Consider the following 21,865-nt stretch of genomic DNA (forward strand, 5'->3'; position numbering starts at 1 on the left):
CTCTGGGATGCAGGGTTGGCAAACCTGCCACCACTGCACCCGAGGAGGCAATAATTTGCAGGCAGAGCAGCGAGGTGGCTGCCCAGCACCCTCCAGGGCTGGGGGCTGCAGCAGCTGCCTCACTACAGGACAGCCTGCTCCTCGTGCCAGGCTCCAGCAGAATGCTGTTTAACCAAAACTGAAAGCAACTGATCCCCCATGAAGGCACATCTGCTCCAAGCCCGTGTTTCTACAGGGGGAAAAATGACACCTTCAGCTGTATAAACCAATAAAGACTGTCTGGTTTGGTTTGCCCCTGTTGCTACCCAGCAAGCTCCCCACTGGGTTAAATACTGGTGACATGTGCTAGTATAATGTCAAGAGTGAGGAGAACAAAACTGAATAATGAATTATATCAGTGTGCTCAGTGCAGCTGGAAGGGCGAGTCCATCCCACCTCACGCCCAGGCCCAGGGCAGCCAGGACATCTGGACAGCACTGCAGAGCCAGTGGCTCAGGAAATGTGTGCAGGGAGGCAGAGCAGGGCGCTCACCTTCCAAGAGCCACAAAGGACACAGTGCCAGGGGCTCTCTGAGGAGAGAGCCCCTCCAAAGTCAGGAAATGGTTAAATTAGCTCTGCCTCTGGTGCATCTACATCATGATACAGGCCAGAACCAGGTGACATGCTTCTCCTCTTCCTATCTGTGCCTGCAGCAGATACAGAGCCTTGGGACACCTCCACAGGCACGATGCACCCACCCACACCCATCCACAAGGACCCTGTGGTTAGCAGGGTTGGGAGGGTGCTATGGATGCTCCTCCCCACAGACAAAGATGTTGGAGCACCTGGCTTTGCCTCTCCAAACCTGCAGCCCTGAGCCTGTTACAAAAGCAGTTTGAACAGCCTGCTGAGGACAGCATAATTGTCCAGCTCAGGAGCTCAAACCCCATGACTCATCCTGCCAGACTGACGGGGGTTGCTTTAGCAATCACATGCTCGTTTCTGAATGTGAGCTGAAAAAAGCTGGGAAGATTCTCAGCTCTACTTCTAGAACTGCTTTTGCTTTCCAAGGAAAGACTTAATCCTTTCCTCTGCAGTTAAAGCAGTCTTCTCACGGGCACCAAAAAATGGCTCTGTGGCACAGGACCCATGTGGTGACAATACAGACAGCCTGTCTCCTGACCTGGCTGATAAAATACAAAACTTCCACCCTACCTGCTTTCATGCATATATCTAACTATCCATTTATAACCTAGATTTGAAGAAAATACCAGGTATACAATCACAGAGCTAAGGAACAATGGTATATTCAGCAAGAACCTGAGCACAGGGAGTTTTATACTTCCACCATCAAATTAGTTCCCATGTTGCTGAAATTGGGCCCCCCAACCTCTTGCAGTTTTTCTCCCAGGTCAGAAAATCTGAGTCTACTCTGCAACCTGATCATGTGTTTCCACCGAAGGATGCACAGGCGCATGACCCTGTTTGCACAGCTCAGGCACCAGGCTGCTGATTTCAGCTGTGTTTCCCCAGGGGTTGGGGTGGTTTGGGGGTGCCCCCACTGCAGTTCTGGTGTCCCCTCTGCTACACAAACTGTGTCAGCAACTGTGGCCTCAGCTTCTCTCTAAGGGTTCTTCCAAAATGAAAATAATGCCCTAAACTAAAGGTATTTTTAAAAGACACCAGCACAGAATTTCTCGTGTTTTATCTTCCACTCCATCTCTGCTGCCTTTCTCTCCCAAACCTTGTTGTCAGTAGGATGGAGAACAAAACAGGACCATAGACCCTGTGGCTCTGAGGAGTGTATCAACAACATCCAACCCCAAGCAGACTGTGCTTACTTCCACCCTCCAAGACTGACAAATGTCCCTGGTGAAGAAAGTCCTGAGTGAAGCAGCACAGCAGGTGAAGTCTGTGCAATTAATTTTCTGTTTAGGGTGGCCATAGAGTCAACACAATTGTGTCTCTTCCCCTACTCATTGGCAGGATGGAAAAGTCCCACAGTGTGGAGAAGGGCCTGGCTCAAAACAGATATACTGCCATAGCTTTCCAAAACACCAGACAAGCCCCTGCTCCTGGCCACCGCATCACTGGAGTGGTCCCTGGCTTGTCTGTGACCTTGGCACAGTCCTGCTGAAACAGAACCAGCCTGCACTGCCGGGGATGTGCACAACTCCACCACATCATGAGGAGCCAGCATGGCCCCAGCCCTGCCCCAGCACTGCCCACCCCACAAACAGCTCCTGAATCCAGCTCCTGAATCCAGCTCCTGGAAACAGCTCCTGCACCCAGCTCCAGTACCCAACTCCTGCACACAGCTCCAGCACACAGCTCCAGCACACAGCTCCATCTCACAGCTCCTGCACCCAGCTCCTGCACACAGCTCCTGCACACAGCTCCTGTACCCAGCTCCAGCACACAGCTCCTGCACACAGCTCCATCACACAGCTCCAGCACACAGCTCCTGCACACAGCTCCAGCACACAGCTCCTGCACACAGCTCCAGCACACAGCTCCTGTACACAGCTCCAGCACACAGCTCCAGCACACAGCTCCATCTCACAGCTCCTGCACACAGCTCCTGCACACAGCTCCTGCTCACAGCTCCAGCACACAGCTCCTGCACCCAGCTCCAGCACACAGCTCCTGCACCCAGCTCCAGCACACAGCTCCTGCACACAGCTCCTGCACCCAGCTCCAGCACACAGCTCCAGCACACAGCTCCTGCACCCAGCTCCAGCACACAGCTCCAGCACACAGCTCCAGCACCCAGCTCCAGCACCCAGCTCCAGCACACAGCCCCTGCACACAGCTCCTGCACCCAGCTCCAGCACACAGCTCTATCACACAGCTCCATCTCACAGCTCCATCTCACAGCTCCAGCACACAGCTCCATCTCACAGCTCCTGCTCACAGCTCCTGCACACAGCTCCTGCACACAGCTCCTGCACACAGCTCCAGCACACAGCTCCATCTCACAGCTCCTGCTCACAGCTCCTGCACACAGCTCCTGCACACAGCTCCAGCACACAGCTCCTGCACTCAGCTCCATCTCACAGCCCCAGCACACAGCTCCTGCACACAGCTCCATCTCACAGCTCCTGCACCCAGCTCCAGCACACAGCTCCATCTCACAGCTCCAGCACACAGCTCCAGCACACAGCTCCAGCACACAGCTCCTGCACACAGCTCCAGCACACAGCTCCATCTCACAGCTCCTGCACACAGCTCCAGCACACAGCTCCATCTCACAGCTCCATCTCACAGCTCCAGCACACAGCTCCAGCTCACAGCTCCATCTCACAGCTCCTGCACACAGCTCCAGCACACAGCTCCATCTCACAGCTCCTGCACACAGCTCCTGCACACAGCTCCATCACACAGCTCCAGCACACAGCTCCTGCACACAGCTCCTGCACCCAGCTCCTGCACACAGCTCCATCTCACAGCTCCAGCACACAGCTCCAGCACACAGCTCCTGCACACAGCTCCAGCACACAGCTCCAGCACACAGCTCCTGCACACAGCTCCAGCTCACAGCTCCAGCACCAGCTCCAGCACCCAGCTCCTGCACCCAGCTCCTGCACACAGCTCCAGCACACAGCTCCAGTACACAGCTCCAGCACACAGCTCCTGCACACAGCTCCAGCACACAGCTCCTGCACACAGCTCCAGCACACAGCTCCATCTCACAGCTCCTGCACACAGCTCCTGTACACAGCTCCTGCACACAGCTCCAGTACACAGCTCCAGCACCCAGCTCCAGCACACAGCTCCATCTCACAGCTCCAGCACACAGCTCCAGCACACAGCTCCATCACACAGCTCCAGCACACAGCTCCTGCACACAGCTCCTGCACACAGCTCCTGTACACAGCTCCAGCACACAGCTCCTGCACACAGCTCCTGCACACAGCTCCTGCACACAGCTCCATCTCACAGCTCCTGCACACAGCTCCATCTCACAGCTCCATCTCACAGCTCCAGCACACAGCTCCTGCACACAGCTCCTGTACACAGCTCCATCTCACAGCTCCTGCTCACAGCTCCTGCACCCAGCTCCAGCACACAGCTCCTGCACACAGCTCCTGCACACAGCTCCTGTACAAAGCTCCAGCTCACAGCCCCTGCTCATAGCTCCTGCACCCAGCTCCTGCACACACAGCTCCAGCACACAGCTCCTGCACACAGCTCCATCTCACAGCTCCTGCACCCAGCTCCAGCACACAGCTCCAGCACACAGCTCCATCTCACAGCTCCAGCACACAGCTCCATCTCACAGCTCCTGCACACAGCTCCTGCACACAGCTCCTGTACACAGCTCCAGCACACAGCTCCATCACACAGCTCCAGCACCCAGCTCCAGCACACAGCTCCAGCACCCAGCTCCTGCACACAGCTCCATCTCACAGCTCCATCTCACAGCTCCATCACACAGCTCCTGCACACAGCTCCATCTCACAGCTCCAGCACACAGCTCCTGCACCCAGCTCCAGCACACAGCTCCTGCACACAGCTCCATCTCACAGCTCCTGCTCACAGCTCCTGCACACAGCTCCATCACACAGCTCCATCTCACAGCTCCTGCACCCAGCTCCTGCACACAGCTCCTGCACACAGCTCCTGCACACAGCTCCAGCACACAGCTCCATCTCACAGCTCCTGCACACAGCTCCTGCACACAGCTCCTGCACACAGCTCCTGCTCACAGCTCCAGCACACAGCTCCATCTCACAGCTCCTGCACACAGCTCCAGCACACAGCTCCATCTCACAGCTCCAGCACACAGCTCCAGCACACAGCTCCATCTCACAGCTCCTGCACACAGCTCCTGCACACAGCTCCAGCACACAGCTCCTGCACCCAGCTCCTGCACCCAGCTCCAGCACACAGCTCCTGCACACAGCTCCTGCACCCAGCTCCAGCACACAGCTCCAGCACACAGCTCCTGCACCCAGCTCCAGCACACAGCTCCAGCACCCAGCTCTATCACACAGCTCCTGCACCCAGCTCCAGCACACAGCTCTATCACACAGCTCCAGCACACAGCTCCAGCACACAGCTCCAGCACACAGCTCCATCTCACAGCTCCTGCTCACAGCTCCTGCACACAGCTCCTGCACACAGCTCCTGCACACAGCTCCAGCACACAGCTCCATCTCACAGCTCCTGCACACAGCTCCTGCACACAGCTCCATCTCACAGCTCCATCACACAGCTCCAGCACACAGCTCCTGCACACAGCTCCATCTCACAGCTCCTGCACTCAGCTCCATCACACAGCTCCAGCACACAGCTCCAGCACACAGCTCCATCTCACAGCTCCTGCTCACAGCTCCAGCACCCAGCTCCTGCACCCAGCTCCATCTCACAGCTCCATCACACAGCTCCTGCACACAGCTCCAGCACACAGCTCCTGCACACAGCTCCAGCACACAGCTCCAGCACACAGCTCCATCTCACAGCTCCTGCACACAGCTCCAGCACACAGCTCCATCTCACAGCTCCATCTCACAGCTCCATCACACAGCTCCAGCACACAGCCTCAGCACACAGCCCCAGCACACAGCTCCTGCACACAGCTCCAGCACACAGCTCCTGCACACAGCTCCAGTACACAGCTCCTGCACACAGCTCCAGCACAGAGCTCCATCTCACAGCTCCATCACACAGCTCCAGCACACAGCTCCATCTCACAGCTCCTGCACACAGCTCCAGCACACAGCTCCTGCACACAGCTCCAGTACACAGCTCCATCACACAGCTCCAGCACACAGCTCCATCTCACAGCTCCTGCACACAGCTCCAGCACACAGCTCCTGCACACAGTTCCTGCACACAGCTCCTGCACACAGCTCCAGCACACAGCTCCATCACACAGCTCCAGCACCCAGCTCCAGCACCCAGCTCCTGCACACAGCTCCTGCACACAGCTCCTGCACCCAGCTCCTGCACCCAGCTCCATCTCACAGCTCCTGCACACAGCTCCAGCACACAGCTCCTGCACCCAGCTCCAGCACACAGCTCCAGCACAGAGCTCCATCTCACAGCTCCATCACACAGCTCCAGCACACAGCTCCAGCGCACAGCTCCTGCACACAGCTCCTGCACCCAGCTCCTGCACACAGCTCCTGCTACCTTCATCCCGCTTGCGCTTGTTGCTCTCGGTGCCGGGCGAGGCGATTCCCAGGATCCCGCTGATGGAGTAGGACGAGCCCGCAGAGTCAGTGGTTACCGAGGACACCTGGGTGACTGATCCTGTGGAGGCTGCAAGGCAAGGACAGGCGTCAGGCACAGGGCAGCACAGGCACCAGCTCACCCAAGAGCCACTGGCCCACGGCGTGCAGAGGATGTCTGGGGCTCAGCTGGCCATCGTGGCCCCTCCACAGCAGCCCAGGGCAAGGGTGGGAGCAGAGGCATGGTCAGCCTTGCCCCCATCACGAGGGTTGGGTGGATGTGCTGAGGGACAGGAGATGCTTTTCCTCAGCAGCTCACACAAGGCTTGGTGGAAAAGCTCATTGCCCAAAAAAGCTCATTGCCCAAAAAAGCTCATTGCCCAAAAAAAGCTCATTGCCCAAAAAAGCTCATTGCCCAAAAAAGCTCATTGCCCAAAAAAGCTCATTGCCCAACGAAAGCTCTGCCCAATCAGAGGCCCTGCAGTGACACAGCAGCCCATGTCACACAAGGTGGACAGGGCTTGCTGGGACACGGTCCTGCAGAGAGAGGAGCTGCCACAGGAGTGTACCTGGGACAGGAACCTCCTGGGGGCACAGTGACCTGCACTGCTGTGCTAGCTCTGCACCCTGTTAGACCATGGCACTCGCCTCGGCCTGTGGAGACCTTGCACAGCTGGGCTTACCAGGGATGGATGCCTGAAAGACCCTGAGGTTCCCCGAAATATGACCTGCACCCATCCTGCTTTGGAAGAGCCTCAGAAGAGGGCACAGTTTGTGTCCAGCAAGGGCAGTGACTCCTCAGCAGTGTTCACCAGTCCGGGTGTGCCAGGTTGCACAGCAGACTCTGTCCTTGTCATGCTCCAGGTGCCCAAGGCTTCATGGAAGCAGGCAGAGGAGGAAATGCCACCATCATCTCCATCAGCTTACAGACTGAGCCTGTCCTGGCACATCCCTGCATCCCAGAAATCACCACACACACCCCAAGGGCACTGTGGGACCACACCAGAGACCCCAGACATAACTCACACAGAGCAAACCCATGTCAGGAATCCCTGCTCCCTCTGTCCACTCCAAGCCCTGAGGAACAAGATTTTTCTTCTCTGTTCTTGACTCTTTCAACAAGAGACAGCCCTTAAGCCACCACAGCGAGATAAAGGAAGCTTTTCTTCCCCAAGACTGTTTTGTCATTTTCCGGAGAGAAAGGCTGAGGGTGCAGGGTCTGCAGTGTGACTCTTCTGCATAAGGCAGCTCCGTGCCTCCACTGCCTTTCTCCCAGTGCCAACACACCCTTGCCAAGAGAGAGCCAGCAGGCATTTCACCATGTCACAGGTGACAGCATAAAGGCAGAGGGAAACCAGGGCCACCACCCCCTGCTATGAATCAAGGGCTGCCCACTGCCCTGAGAGGTTTCAGGGAACAGGGACACGAAGAGAGCAGCCCTGAGCCCCTCCATCCCTGCACTGCAGCACAGAGCGCCCACCCTCCTCAGAGAGACTCTGTCAGCCAGGACAAGGGTGAGGGTGTCTCAGCAGACTGGGGGGCACCCTCCACCTGCATCACCCCTCAGGCTGCAGCATCACTGTTCTGTGGCTGAATTTAAAGTTTCATAAAGTTTTGCTACCTCTTCACTCAAGACTGCAAGTGCACAAAGAACTATGGAAGGGATGGTTGATAGATGGAAAAAACACATTCAAAACTACTTACTGACTAATGATGCAGAAAATGTTATGAATAAGTATCCCTTTCTTGATTTATTACTTTAATTATCTGACATTCTATAGACCCCTATTAGTGGGGTTTTTTTGGTTTAGATTTCAATTTTCTGTCTCATGGTGAAAGCTATTTATCATAATAATCAGTAAAATTCAAAACCTTTTAGCAGTATTTATAAAATTCATTTACTATGTTCAGCCCTTGGAGAATGACAAAGAAGGCACATTAGCACGTGTGCTGAAGTGTTTTATGCAGAATTATCTGTCCATAAGAATGATTAAAAGTTCTTCAGAATATTTGTAATCCATTATTATTTTTTTAATGTATTTTAAAAAAAGTTTTCCTTACCTATGCTGTGACTGGAAGCCGGGACCTGCTGGTTGGGTGGCTGCTGCACCTTGGTCCGTATGATCCTGGAAAAAAAATTAGCACTTAGCTAGCCTTGGGCATGCAGTGCAGGAGGCATTAGGCACTATTTTTTCAGTGCAGGACCCTGATCAATACAAGAAATGCCTCTCTGCATGTGCTCCCCTCACCATTCACTGAGAGATCAAAGTTTGGCAGGAGGACCCAGAGCAGGCTTGTGTCCCCAGCCCTGCCCCTGGAGCCGTCAGGGTGACATTCCAGAGCCACAGAGCCAGGGAATGGTTGAGACAACAGCTGGCTGTGGTGCTCTGGTCCAACCTCCCTGCTCCAGCAAGGTTATCCCAGAGCTGGAGAGGATTTCATCTGGGGGCCTCTCGGGATGCTTCAGAGATTGGTGCTGGGGGGGCTTGGAGGAGCCAGCCCTCCCTGCCCAGGAGAGAGACAGCCCCAGCCCCCTGAGCAGGCAGCAGGACCCCCTCCCCAGGGAGCTGGGACCTTCTGAGCCCGGGTTCAGGCTGTGGTCTGCACTCCTGGGTGCTGGGACACATCTGCCAGGCTGTTCCCAGAGCACACCCGGGGCGGCACTCGCATGGCTGGAGGCAGATGGACGCCTTGGGAAAGGAGCAGCTTAGCCAATTTTTAAATTTTTGTTAAAATGTTGGAATAAATGCTCATTTTAAAAGCTGAATGGCCACATTTATCATCAGTGGGTACGTGCAGCCACTGCCCTGATTGATAGTGACGTCAATGAGAAAAAATTCAGAGGTAGAGATAAAGCAGAGGTGCAGGACAGAGGGCACCGGCCACAAAGGGAGGTCTGGGGACATGCTGCACACACTGTTTACCTGCCCATGAAAAAACGCTGTGAAAAACCAAAGACAGGGTCAGAAATTCCTCTGGAGATCACACAGCTCCGCCTCGGGCTGCGGCAGAGCTGGAGCAGGCTGGAAGGGAGCACGCCCCTGGTTCAGCACACATCCCAGCCCTGGCACCACTGCTACAGCAGCAATGCCACAGTGGGCATTTCCCCTCTCCGTGCCTGACCGATTCCCCTCCCGTTCCTGCCGCCATGAGTTTGAAGGAGAGCAGAGCAGAGGAGGGGAGCTGCCAGGTGGGGTGGGCTTGGGGGTGAACCTGCAGGAATTCCCAGCAGCTCCTTGCTGGGAAACCCCAGAAGCAGGCACAGGGACCACACTACTGACACCCAACCCCATCCCAGAGAAGGATGCACTGCCTCCCCTTCCAGTGCTTGGAGGATCTGGGGAGGCTGGCAGAGCTCTGCTCTGCCCACAAGCATTGATTGTCCAGCTGCCAGCCCCAGAGTGGAGCTCGGGGTGTCAGGAGTTGGGTTACAGCAACAGAGCCCAGTGCAAGGGGCAGGAATGGTTTTGGAGAGGGAACACATCCAAAAGGACAGGAGCCTGCCTGGTCAAGGCTGGAAACAGCCCCCTGCACAAGGCAGTCGTGGTGAAGAAAGGGTGTCCAGCCCTTGTGACACATAAACATCTCTATCTCTGGAGACTGGAGCGCTTGAAAGCAGCTGGACAGCTCTCAGCTGATTTGAGCAAAGCTAATCACAATGATTAATTAAGTCTTAATCACACAGACTTGCTTCTGCTATTGAAGAGTGGCCTATTATTAACATTGATGTTATTAATTAATAATAATTATTATTATTCACTCTTACACGGAGGCAGCAGCTCAAACCTCTCTGCTGAAAGGGCCCCTCGGTGTTGGGGATGAGCTGGGTGCAGTCCATCCTGCAAACCCCAGCGTCCCACAGGAACAGCATCAGCATTTTGGGAGGGAGCAGCGCAGCCCTGGTGACACCCCCTGCTCTGTGGGGCAGGGATAGGAACCAGAGCAGTGCCTCCATCCTGCCCTGTGCAGAAAGGGCAGGAGCAGGAGCGCCCACCAGGACCTGGGCTCCGGTTTGTGCTGACCCTGATCTTGTGGTGAACAGGAATATTGTGGGCAGGTCCCTGCATTCTTTCCACCTGCAAACCCCTGACGTGTACACTCCGTGTCAAACGTGAGGATACAACCCCACAGCTGGAACTGCAGGATTTAGCATGGAAGCCAAGTGTTGTGATGTGAATTCTTGGTTCTTTGTCATCTGATTGTTCAGCCTGGGTTTCACAATGAGCCCTAGGCTGGCGAAAACAATTCTCTGGGTAAACAGATTGACTCAAACAGATTGCATCCGTTTTTTAAAAGGGACTGCAAACCTTTGAGAAAAGGAGAATGTCTCAGCTAGAGTCAAAAGCAGAGGAGACAGAATTTACAGCCAAAGAAGATTTACAGCCAGAAACCTTGGTGGCAATCCTGAACTGGGGTTCTGATACAGGGGCAGTACAGGGTGTGGGCGTTAGGAATGTGGAAACATTTAAGGATGCACCAAGAGGAACACGGAAACTGGCTAAAATATAACTGGAAGCAACTTAAATCTCCCTTTTACCTAGAGCAGTGACTGCCTTTGTTGTTAGTTTTTTGGAGGAGACATGAAGTTCTACACAAGCAGAGGACTGCTCCCAGCAGCCGTGCTTCCCACACCACTCTTTGACATTAATGGAAGCAGGGCTTTTCCTCAGGTATTTGATATTTTCCTTTGATTTTCCTGGTGCCTGTGATATTTCTCAAACCCTCATTAAACTGAAGACACCATGGCCATAGAGTTACACACCTCCAAGTCAGAGGCTCCAAGCAGCAAGGGCCGCTCATGAACTGACACTTTTTTTTTTTTTTAATTCCACAAACATCTGACTCCACGTTTAGTCCATCAAGGCAGAGACTGCACTCTCCACCAGCGCTGGGGAAGCCACTCCAGCTACTCAAGCGGCAACTCCGTGAATGCAAATCAGATTGGGATAGCCAATAAAAGAATATTGCATCAATTTATTTCACGTCTGGACGCAAATGAGACATTTTATAGCGAGCTGCATTCGAAGAATTTGCATGCAGTTGCACAAGTGAAAATCATCTCACCAGCGTGGTGAGGAGGAAGCCTGGAACAGAGTGAAAATCAAAGAACCCTGCTCGCCAGGGGTGCCCCAGAGCTGTGCTGCTCTAGCACTCATCTCTCACTGCTGCTCTGCAGGGCTGGAGATCTCACTTGCTGTTTCACTGGGTTTTTCCAGCTTTACAGGTCGCTTGACTCAGGAGGAAACCGTGGGCAGGGAAGGTGTAAGGGACAAGGCAGCAGGTTGGAGCCCCTAACTCAGCCCTGCCTTGCAAAGCCGTGGCAAAACACCCAAACCTGGGGCTGACCCTCCGAATGAGATCCCCCCGCACTTTCACAAAAGCAATTCGAGGCCGCTTCAGTTCCCCAAGGTAAAAAGCAGACAACAGACGCCCTCAGACTCTACCAACCAAGTTCCTCCATTGATATTCACACTGAACACCGTCCTGGGCCAATGTCAGCAGCACCACTGAGGCTTCAGGTGACAGGATGGTACCTCAGACCCAGTGACAGAATGGTACCTCAGACCCAGTGACAGGATGGTACCTCAGAGCCGGTGACAGAATGGTACCTCAGACCCAGTGACAGGATGGTACCTCAGACCCAGTGATGAAATGGTACCTCAGACCCGGTGACAGGATGGTACCTCAGAGCCAGTGACAGGATGGTACCTCAGACCCAGTGACAGAATGGCACCTCAGAGCCATGCCTGGGTCCCTTCCTTTCCCAAAAACTGCCACCCTGCTCAGTGCCCATCTGAGCTTCCCCCCCGGGCAAAGCCCGTCCCACTGAACCCCCACCCACAGAGCAGAGCCTTTGGTCACAGCAAACACATGGGGTCATTCCCAGCAAGGCCCAGGGCAGAGCCCCCTGCCCACTCCAGGAAACCCTCCTCATCCTCCTCATCCTCATCAGCCACCCAGGGAAGCACACACACGGCTGCTGCCAGCCCAGTGCCCCAGGGAGTCAGGTCAGGCTGCTTCTCTCACAAACAGCCCAGCACCCAGCCCTACCCAAGGACAAAGAGGTGGTGATGGAGCTGCCAGGAGCTGCCCAGGCAGAGCCAGCTGAGCTTTACCTGTTGATGGAGCTGACGCTGGGCACGGTGTCATTGTCACACACTCGCTCTGCGAGGAGCCTGTCCCTGATCTCCCAGGCAAACATGGTGGGATTTTGGCGTTTGTACTCTGCGATTTTTTCGACGACTTTGGGTGTGGCGACCTTTGGTTTTGATCCTCCAATCACTCCAGGCTTAATACTCCCGGTTTCGTAATACCTGGGACAACATCCAAAACAAAGCTTTGGTTATCACACACGGACAGGGAACACGCTCTGAGATTTATCAAGAACATCGTTTCAAGGTAACCAAACCCCAGCAAATCCTGAGATACATCTTCACTTTCACATACACATTTTCTGCCTGCGTGGTTCTTTATCACCTAATAGATTAACTTATAGTAATTGGAATTGGGCCTCGGGATACAATATGTATTTTTCTGTAATAGCAAGACAAAAGAAACAACGCAAGATTAAAGGGCATGCTGAGATCCAAAATTAACTGAAAATGTGTGTTATTAATCAGCAGCACTGGCAATAATAGAAACAAATCACACCAAAGACCACTTTTTGCAGTGGGCTCTTTTGTAGCAAATCACTGTTTTTACAGAAATGCTGTCATGAATATCTACAGCTTGTTATGATCCAAAGTGAAATGAAGGCCAGGTATATTTTATTTGCACTCTGGAATAAATACACCAGCATATCTTTTTCCTGTTTTATGATTTTAATATGCATTTTACGGTTTAAATAGTTCCTGTTTTTCAGAATGTACCCTTTTCATCGCTATGTTTTCAGTAGTTTCCATAGCAAATTTTGGGGGAAAGGGAGCTGCTCATGCTCCAGCTCGGTTTCTGTGGCCAGCACTTCCTCGGGGGCAGCATCTCCACCACCACCAGCAGCTCTGCTGATGCCATGTCCCCAGGAAAGGTGGGGAATGACATCCCTAAACCAAAACGAATCTGACCGATTTTTTCACATGTGCATCACATGAGATCCATGGCTCTTGGTGGCTTTGCCATCTCACACGGCAGCTGTGCCCGCATTTCTAGCTGAGAAAATCTCCCAAGAAGAAAGATAAGGCTGCTTATTAATATATTTTCCCTGCAACTATCTGACATAACCATTATACAAAAGAAAAAAAATAAATTTGCCCCATTTTTCAAGCCTGAGCAGAGCACAAGCAGTCTGCACAGCCAAAGTCTGCCTCACTGGAACATGCAATCATGGTCATCAAATTTTTGCCAGGCTCCCTGTTCTCGGTGTTTCTAGGAGAGTTCTGTGGGCAGGGCCTAAAGTTCCTTTAAAGAGGCTGACATCAAATTGTTCATACATGTTCTCAGGGACTCTGTGTGCAAATGTCTCCATGAGCCATTTATGCAATATCAATAACAGCAAATGTTGAGTGTTAGAGATGGGTTAACCCTCCTGCTGCCCCTAAATGCTGTGAGAGCAGAGGGAAAAAATTTACCTCCTCTCACAATTCCATGAGGACATGACAAAACAACAGCAACCATGGGCCATGAACCTTCTAAAATCTCGCACCTCCAGCCTCAAAGCCTCAAGGCTGAGGCTGCTGGCACCACTTTGAGGAGATGTAGAATACAGCCAGACAATACTGCAAATGCTGCCAGACAAGGACTCACAGTTCTCCTAAATCTAGTCAAAATGATGGGTTTAATTAAGTGTTTCTCTATGTTTTTTCACAGCAGTGCCCGTGATCAGTGCCCTGCAGTCCAGGACAAGAGCAGCACTGCTGTGCCATCAGCACGCTGGGAGAGCCCAGACCCACAGCACTGCACCTGAGAGGAGCTCACCTGGGGACTACCTCCGGTGCCTTCAGAGCAGCAGCACCCCTGCTCCCAAAGCCTTTCACCTCTGCCCTCCTACTCTCGGGGTGAGCCCACAGGAGGGCTCAGGAGGGGCAGGGCTGGCCCAGATCCCCTTCCCTGGGTGCAGGGGGAGGTCACCACGATGGGGACAGCTCCCCCTCTGCACCCTGGCCGTGAATCTGGGCACGGCCACAAGGCCTGCAGGCTGCAGGGCTGCAGCATCCCTGACTCCCACTCCATTGCAGCGGCATTGTTCCATGTGCAGCAGGTCAGGGCCTTTTCCTTCAGAGAGCTGCAAAGGCAGCTGTAGGGTGGGCACCCTCCTCTGAGAGCTCAGAGCTCCCCTTGCCCTGCAACAGCTGGTTATCTGGGTGTTTTTTTAAAGCTGAATGTTTTTTAAAGATTCTGATAATGGAATTCCAAATGCAAGGATTTGTCATAAGGATTCCCATTTCTCACACGCGTGCACAAATACGAGAAAACATACACACACAGAGCTGCAATTGCAGAGACGTTTTGCCCACTGTAATTATTAGTTAGGAAAATAATGAGCTATGAAATCCCAATTTATTGTTGACAACTTTAATGACAGAGCTCTGGAACCTCGCTCTGAGCTCTGTAGTGCAAATACACCTAACAGCAACCCTAAACAGCCAGAAGTAAAACCATCAGACTTTTGCCTGGTGGGTAAACAAACTGCCTGCTTCCAAGCCTTAATCATCTTTGCAGCTATGCTACGTGCAAGAAAGGATATTTGTTAGGAACTAGGGGGGGAAAAAATTAAAATAAAATAGTGAAATTCTAAACAATGAAATTAACTGAAATCTTAGCAAACAGGTCAGCAATTAACCTTTCCAGATGATAAAGAAAAACCCTTTGTAAAGGGAAAAAAAAATCCCCTTAATATAAGTTGCCCAAGTCTGTAAGAATACCTGGGCTTCCAAACCTTTTGGAAATGGTAATTTATACAAATTAAGTTTAGGTTTGCACAGAATCTTAAGAAATCCAAAAGGGAAAAAGCAAGTGTGGCTTTTTTTACCTGAATCTATGCCGAATTTTAAAAGGCAATGAGGGAATAATATTAATTCAGAGTTTAATATCCTGTTGCCATAGTGTTTGGAGCAGCTCCTAGCTGAACAGAGAGCTACTCCTAAAGTAGCCCAAATAAGATGATTGCTGGTTGCTTAGGGTGTTCTGTGCTCTCTTAATCCAGGAGAAGACTGGAAAGAGATGTTTGACTATAAACTGTGGGACAGACAGCAGAACAGCTGCACGTGCCGCAATATTGATGAAACACATATTATGATAATATTATTTTTAAAGAGTTCTACTCGAGCAGCAAAACAAGTAATTTCCACAACTTCTGCTTTTTTTTCACATTTTGCTGAATTTCCAGATTTCCCTTCTTGCTCGGAGCAGGCAGGACATACAGGATACACACAGCAAATACTCGTGGCATTCTGGAATTACCCACAAGAAATTGTAACAGGGGCTAAGGAGACCCGCGGGTGCTGTCTCTTTCTCTGCACACCAGGCGTACAACACCACTGCTCTCCTGTCTCTGCGGCTGGCACCGACACCTCTCCATCCTGACGGACACAAGGATGTGCCGTGCCCCTTTACCTGCCGAGTATTTTGCTGACGCAGCCGTGGCTGACGCGGAGCTGCCGGGAGATGTCACACGGCCGGACCCCTTGGTGGGCGAGCTCCACGATCCTCTGGCGGACGACATCTGGGAGAGGGCGGCCGTTCACAAAAACTCCCCCCAGCTGGTTCACGCCTCCATGTCCTGGAACACACAGGGGAGGGGGAGAAGGGCCGGAGAAGAGCTGGGTGAGAGTTTCAGATGCTCTGCAGGGCACAACCTCCATCCCCAGCGCTCGCCGCCGCCGGGAGCCGCCTCCCAGCCCCGGCCCGGTGTCCCCGGTGACCTCCCCGCCGCAGGGACACCGGCTGGACGGGAAGACCCTGGGAAAACGAGGGGTCCCTCGGCCGTGTTCGGCACCCCGGTGGCGAGCCTCCCTCCTCCCGAAGTCGCCCGAGCAAAGTCGCGGTCAGGCCCCGCGCTGTCCCGTGGAGCGGAGGATGCTCCGGCCAGCGGGAAATGAGGCTGGGTGACCGCTCAGCCCACCTACTGCCTCTGTCTGAGCACGGGAAATAGATGAAATTAAACCCTGCGTTTTGTTTTGGTGCTCCCCAGATGCCTTGAATTAATCAAGTGGGGGAAGGGGGAAAGAAAGAGAGGAAAAAAAAAAGAAAGGGACAAAAAACAGAGAGAACGAGAAATAAAGAGAGAAAGAGAGAGAAATGAGGAGAGAAGGAGAGGAGGAAAGAAGGAAGGAGAGGAGGAAAGAAAGAAGAAAACAAGGAAAGAAGGAAAGAAGGAAAGAAGGAAGGACAGGAGGAAGGAAAGAAGGAAAGAAGGAAAGAAGGAAAGAAGGAAAGAAGGAAAGAAGGAAAGAAGGAAAGAAGGAAAGAAGGAAAGAAGGAAAGAAGGAAGGAAAGAAGAAAAGAAGGATCCTGCTCCTAGAATTTAAAGCAGTCTTGGCAGATATTATGATCCCACGAATAAAACATGAACACTTGGGCAAGCCCTGCAGTGTATGGCTCCTTTTTGAGGAGGTTTTCACTGTTCACCTTTAGCAAAGTAATTGTGTATCTGATGGGATACAGGACCCACTTAGAGGAACAGCAAAGTGTGCAAGCCCCTTGAACACACATTAATCCCACGTTATGGAAGGTAATATAATTAACCCTTATGTTGTTATTCATTCAATACTTATATTACAGAGGAGCGGAGAAGCTAAAAACGAGACATAGTGATAGTACAGATGCCAATTCTGAAACAAAAGTAATGCAGAACATCTCTCTGAGCACGGCTGGAACCGCACTGAATAAGCTGGCAAGCCAAATGCCTCAGTGTTTAGAAAATATGTATACAGAGCTATTTTCATTTAAATCTGGTTATTTCACTACTGATGGCAAACTTTGCGAACACCTTTTAGCACCGCAGGGACGCACAACGAACCCCCGTGAAATAGGTGATGTTAAAAGCTGTGGCGAGCAGACAGGAGCCTGCTCTGCCTTCATCGGTGCCAGGCAGGCTCTGCCGCGGGTCCGTGCTTCCCACCGGGGCCGGACGCCTGCCCGGATGGATGCCCGGGACACCGGGACAGAGCTCGGCGGCGGAGGAACGCGGGACCTGCCCGGGAGGCTGCGGGCAACGAGAGCTCGGGCTCCTCAGGGCTTCAGGTGCGAGGGATCGCACACAGTGCGTTCAGTTTGAGCGGGAAGAGCCTGGGGTGCTGCTCGGGCTAGGGGAGAAGCAGGGGGGAAAAGGAAAGAAGGAAGAAAAGGAAGGAAGGAAATGAAGCGAGGGAGGAAGGGAGGAAGGGAGGAAGGGAGGAAGGGAGGAAGGAAGGAAGGAAGGAAGGAAGGAAGGAAGGAAGGAAGGAAGGAAGGAAGGAAGGAAGGAAGGAAGGAAGGAAGGAAGGAAGGAAGGAAGGAAGGAAGGAAATGAGAGAAAAATAAAAGGAGACAAAAAGAAAGGGAAAGAACAGAGGGAAAGGATAGAGAAGGCATCATTAAGAGATGCCTTTCTCAGGGAAGGGCCGGCTTTACCCCCGGAGCCTGTCCCCAGTCCCCGGAGGCCGCTAGGAGCCGGGCCTGCCCAGGCCGGGAGCATCGACCCTCCAGGCGTCGGAAACAAAGGCTGGGACCACGGCCGTCCCTTCCTCCAAACCTGCCCCGGCCTGGGCAGCGGCACCGGGGCCCAGCCTGGCTCCTGCCCGCCGGGGCCTCTCTGCCGGGGTCGCGCTCCGGGCGCCTGCGAGCCGGGGGCCCCGTCGGGCCGGGGGCTGCTGGGGCTGCGGGGGCACCGAGCTCCGTCCGCAGCTCGGAGCGAGGATGGGGCAGCCGCCCCCCCCGGGCCCCTGTCCGCAGGGTCCTCCGTAGGGAGCGGGGACGGGAAGAGACTCGGGGGCTGTTTCGGGAGGGGGAAGCCCTGAGGAAGGGTCCGCGGGCCTAACCCCGAGCCGTGGAGCAGGCGGGGAGCGAGTGGAAGCCGAGGGAGCCAGTCCTGGGGACCCGCCGCCGCTCCGGCTCTGCCCGGCCCGCCTCGTCCCCGCACGGCGGCGGCCAGCAGCTCTGCCCACGCGGGACGAGGAGGCAGCGGGGACCGGCTCGGCGCCAGAAGGGACCGGAATTTCGCTCGGGACTGCACCGGCCACGGCCACCGTTCTCCGCGGCCGTGCTGCCACCCCGCTCCTCCCGCTGCCGCCGGCTCCCCGTCCTCCTCCGCCTTTTTGCAGGGGGGTCCCGACCCCACGTCCGCCCTCACGGCCCTGAGGAGCCGCGGGTCCGGAGATCGCTTGGCAGCAAACGGCCCCGGTGGCTTCCCCGACCGCGGCCGGCACCGGAGAAAAGGCGCCGGCGTTTTGGTTTTATTCCCGCTGTTTGCCCCGAAATTCCTGAGGACGGCATCGATTTTGCACGGCCGCGAATGACGCCAGAGGCGCCTCTGAACCCCGCCGCGGCTGCTCCTGCCCGGGGAGCCCGTCCTGCGTGTCCGCTCGCCACCGGGGCGAGGGGCGCTCCGGCGGAGGGGATTCCGCGCCCACCCCGCACCCCGCCCCCGCACCGCGCGCAGAGAGAGGGCTTTCCGACCTTAAAGTTCGCCTTTGGGAAAAAGTGATTTGGTTCGGCGCCGGCGGAGAAATGAACGCGGGGGTCGAACGCTTTCACGGGGGCGGCTGAGCCCCCGCCCGCCGCCGTCCCAGCCCTGCACCACCCCAGAAATCGAGCGGCGGCGAGAAGGATGGGAAAAGGGCCGCCGAGAGGACAAGGGACGCAGGGAGGGAATCTCCAGTTCCGTGGCTCGGCGGTTTATTTTGCAAACAAATTTCTTTGAGCCGAAAGGCTGCGGTGCGCCGGGAAATGAGATTAGTTCTACCTTAAATTCCCTCGCAATCTCTCGCCGTAATGCAGCGTTTAACTCACCGTGAGAGAAGATGTCATTTCACATAACACTGTGCTAATGGATAAGTCTTCCCCGACCTCTCAAGCACAACAAATCTCGGGCGAACCCATCGCGCACGACCTGTTAACTTCACCGGCCGCCCCACGCCGCGGTCGACGCCATTCTTCGGGGTTTAAAAAGACAAAAATCTTTCCTCCAGCCCGGTTCCTCGCCTTTCTCATTCGTTCAATTTGTTTGGGGTTTGGGGGGGCGGAGGCTTCTATTTGTTTGTTTGTTTAAGTGGGTTCAGTTGTTTTGGTTTTTTTGGGTTTTTTTTTGCTTTATTTCCAATTCACAAATTTCAAAACGTTGAAAAAGAGGAAGAATACCGTGCAGCAAACTTTTTCCGTTCGAAAGAAATACCCGGCGGCTTTTTTTTCCCCCGGATATTTGCTTGAGGGCGAAAAATAAAGAAACGCACATACATGTAACATCAATGTATCCATGCATGCACACAGCGCGCGTCCGTGTGCACTGGTGGCTGTGCACGCATCTCAAGACGTGTTTATACATCCGTCTGTACCGACACACACGCGCGGTGGCATCGGCTCTTTCTCTACGGGAAAGCAGCCCCCGGAGCAGGTGGCACCGATCGTGCCGGGGGAGGACGGCGATCGCGCGGAGCCCGTCGCGGCCGCTCGGACAAGTTGAAGGGCAGCCACTTACTGTGCATCGCTGCGAACGGGTCGTGCTTACAGTGTATTTCCATCGGAGCGGTCCGGGGCCGGGCGGCCTCGCCGAGCTGATCTCGATTCGCCGGCGGCGCTCGGGTTTCGGGCTGGGGGAGGGAGCCCGCGAAAAAGGACGGAGAACGACCAGAACCAAACAAGCAAATAAAAAAAAAAACCCAAAACAAACGCATAAAAACAAAACAAAAAAAACCCAAAAACAATAACAAATAAAAAAAACCAAACCAAACGAAACAAAAAAAATTTAAAAGGAAAAAAAAAAAAAACCAAAAAGGGGTGAAAAATAAAACAGAACAAAACCCCTCAAAAAGCGAAGAGTCCTGCCTCAAGAGGGGTCGCGATATCCAAGAGCGCTGGCCGAGCGCGGCTCCCGCGCCGCTCGCAGGCTCGGGAGGCTCCGTCGGGGGGCGGCCCCGGACTGAGCCCCTGGTCCGAGCCGCTCCCCGGGCGGCTGCCGATGAGCAGCACCCACCGCCGGGCTCCGGGGGCGCGGAGAGGGGCGAGCGCCTCTGTCCGGCGGACCGGAGCCCAGCGCTGCCCGCCCGACGGCTCTTTGTGCTGGCGGTGCCGGCGGCTGCGCGGCGGCGGCGGCGGCGGCCGAGGCGGGCGGCGGCGGCGGGGGCGGGCGCCCCGTCCGCGGGGCTCGGTCCCGGGGCGGCGGCGCGCTCCGCCTGTGCCGCCCCCCGCCGCGCCGCTCGCAGCAACTCGCGGCGCCGGGCGGGGCGGCGGCGGTGGGCGAGGGGAGCGGCGGGGGAAGGTGTGCGAGAGGGCGGGGAGCGGGATGGGGGCCGGGCTCGCCGCGGCCCCGCGGGACCGGGCCGCCCCGTCAGCGGCCGCCGTCCGACCTGGGGCGCCGGCGCGGCGCGACCATCGCTGCCCGCCCGCCGGGGCCGCGGCGCCCCCTCCCCTCCCTCTCTCCCTCCCCTCCCCTCCCCTCCGCCCGCCGTCGGCCGCCGGGGCGGCGGCGCCTGGCTGGCTCGGGCGGTGCGCCCGGCGCGCTGCCGGCCGGCGGCGGGCGGCGGGGGTTGTGGCGGGCGGCGGGAGCGGGGGCGGGGGCGCGGGGCGGGGCCGGGGCAGCGCGGGGGCGGGCGGGGGGGGGGGGGGGTCGGGGGGTCCGTCGGGGCCGCCCCGGGACCGGCCCCGCCCCGAGCCCCGCCGCGCGCGCGGAGGGGGCGGCGGGCGGCGCTTCAGCACCGCGCGGGCGGACAGCGGCGGGGGCGGGGCCGGGCTGTCACTCAGCGCCGCGGCCAATCGCAAAGTTCACCTGCGGCCGCCCCGCATTGGCCGCGGCGCGGCGGCGCTCCCTATTGGCGGGCCGCGAGCCAATGGGCAGCGGGGGGGCGTGGCCGCGGCCCCGCGGGCCGGGCCCGGGCGCAGCCGCTCGTGGCCGAGGCGCGGGCGGGGCCCGTCGGGGCTGCGGGACCGGGCCGCGTTCGCACCGCCCCCGACGGCCCGTCCGAGGGCCTGCGCCATCCCGCGGCCCCGCGCTGCTCCCCGCCGCCGTTGGTTTGTTTCCCCGACGCCCGGACGGCGCGTGTCGGGACCGTGCGTCCCCGGCGCCCCCGGGAGCCCCGCCGTGGGTGCGGGCGCGGAGGGGCGCGGGTAGAGGCGGCGGGCATGGAGGTTCTCCGCCTGCTCGCGCTGCCCGCGGTCGCGCCGGGGCTGGGCGGCCGCCGCGCCCAGAAGTGGCGAGTTTGCGCTGAGGCCGCCGCGCCCGCGGGTCGTGCCCCCGGCGGCGCTGCCCCGGCCGTGACCGCTGGGGCGGCGAGGAGACCCGGGCAGCGCCCCTCGCCTCCCGGGTGACCCTGGCAGAGCCCCCTGAACCGACATCCTCGGCCCCGCCGCCCCGATGTTCTCCCACGGGGATCTTTGTGGGGACGAGAGTGCGGCGGAGCTTAACCCGCCGTCCCGGGGCGAGCCTTTCCAGCCCCGCCGAGCCCTTTCGGTCTCGGCGACACCGGGGCCGTGCCCTGGGCCCCCTTCGGCCGCGCGGGTCCGGCGCCCGCTGCGCACGGGCGAGCGCGGGCCGAGTTTTCGTTGAAGTCGAAACTGCGGGGCGCGGCCGAGCGGCAGCGCGG

General features: G+C 56.2%; 1 protein-coding gene across 5 annotated transcripts in view; it reads right to left on the bottom strand.

Annotated features, from left to right (window-relative positions):
* PAX5 (paired box 5) overlaps positions 1-21,865 on the bottom strand; it is a 136,733-nt gene that overhangs the window by 113,946 nt on the left and 922 nt on the right. For 2 of the 5 annotated variants that reach the window (XM_033086473.2, XM_033086472.2), the window contains exons 1-5: positions 19,765-19,981; positions 15,705-15,870; positions 12,272-12,469; positions 8,217-8,281; positions 6,118-6,246 (exon numbers count right to left, since the gene is read on the bottom strand). In XM_033086473.2, the coding sequence (XP_032942364.1) occupies positions 6,118-6,246; positions 8,217-8,281; positions 12,272-12,469; positions 15,705-15,870; positions 19,765-19,960 (754 nt within the window). In that variant the 5' untranslated portion in view covers positions 19,961-19,981. Of the gene's footprint in view, positions 1-6,117; positions 6,247-8,216; positions 8,282-12,271; positions 12,470-15,704; positions 15,871-18,746; positions 19,744-19,764; positions 19,982-21,865 lie in introns of those variants that run through there. The other 3 variants (XM_033086475.2, XM_033086474.2, XM_033086476.2) reach the window with 2 other exon arrangements.

The sequence above is a fragment of the Catharus ustulatus genome (assembly GCF_009819885.2).
Source record: "Catharus ustulatus isolate bCatUst1 chromosome Z unlocalized genomic scaffold, bCatUst1.pri.v2 scaffold_26_arrow_ctg1, whole genome shotgun sequence".
NCBI lineage: Eukaryota > Metazoa > Chordata > Aves > Passeriformes > Turdidae > Catharus > Catharus ustulatus.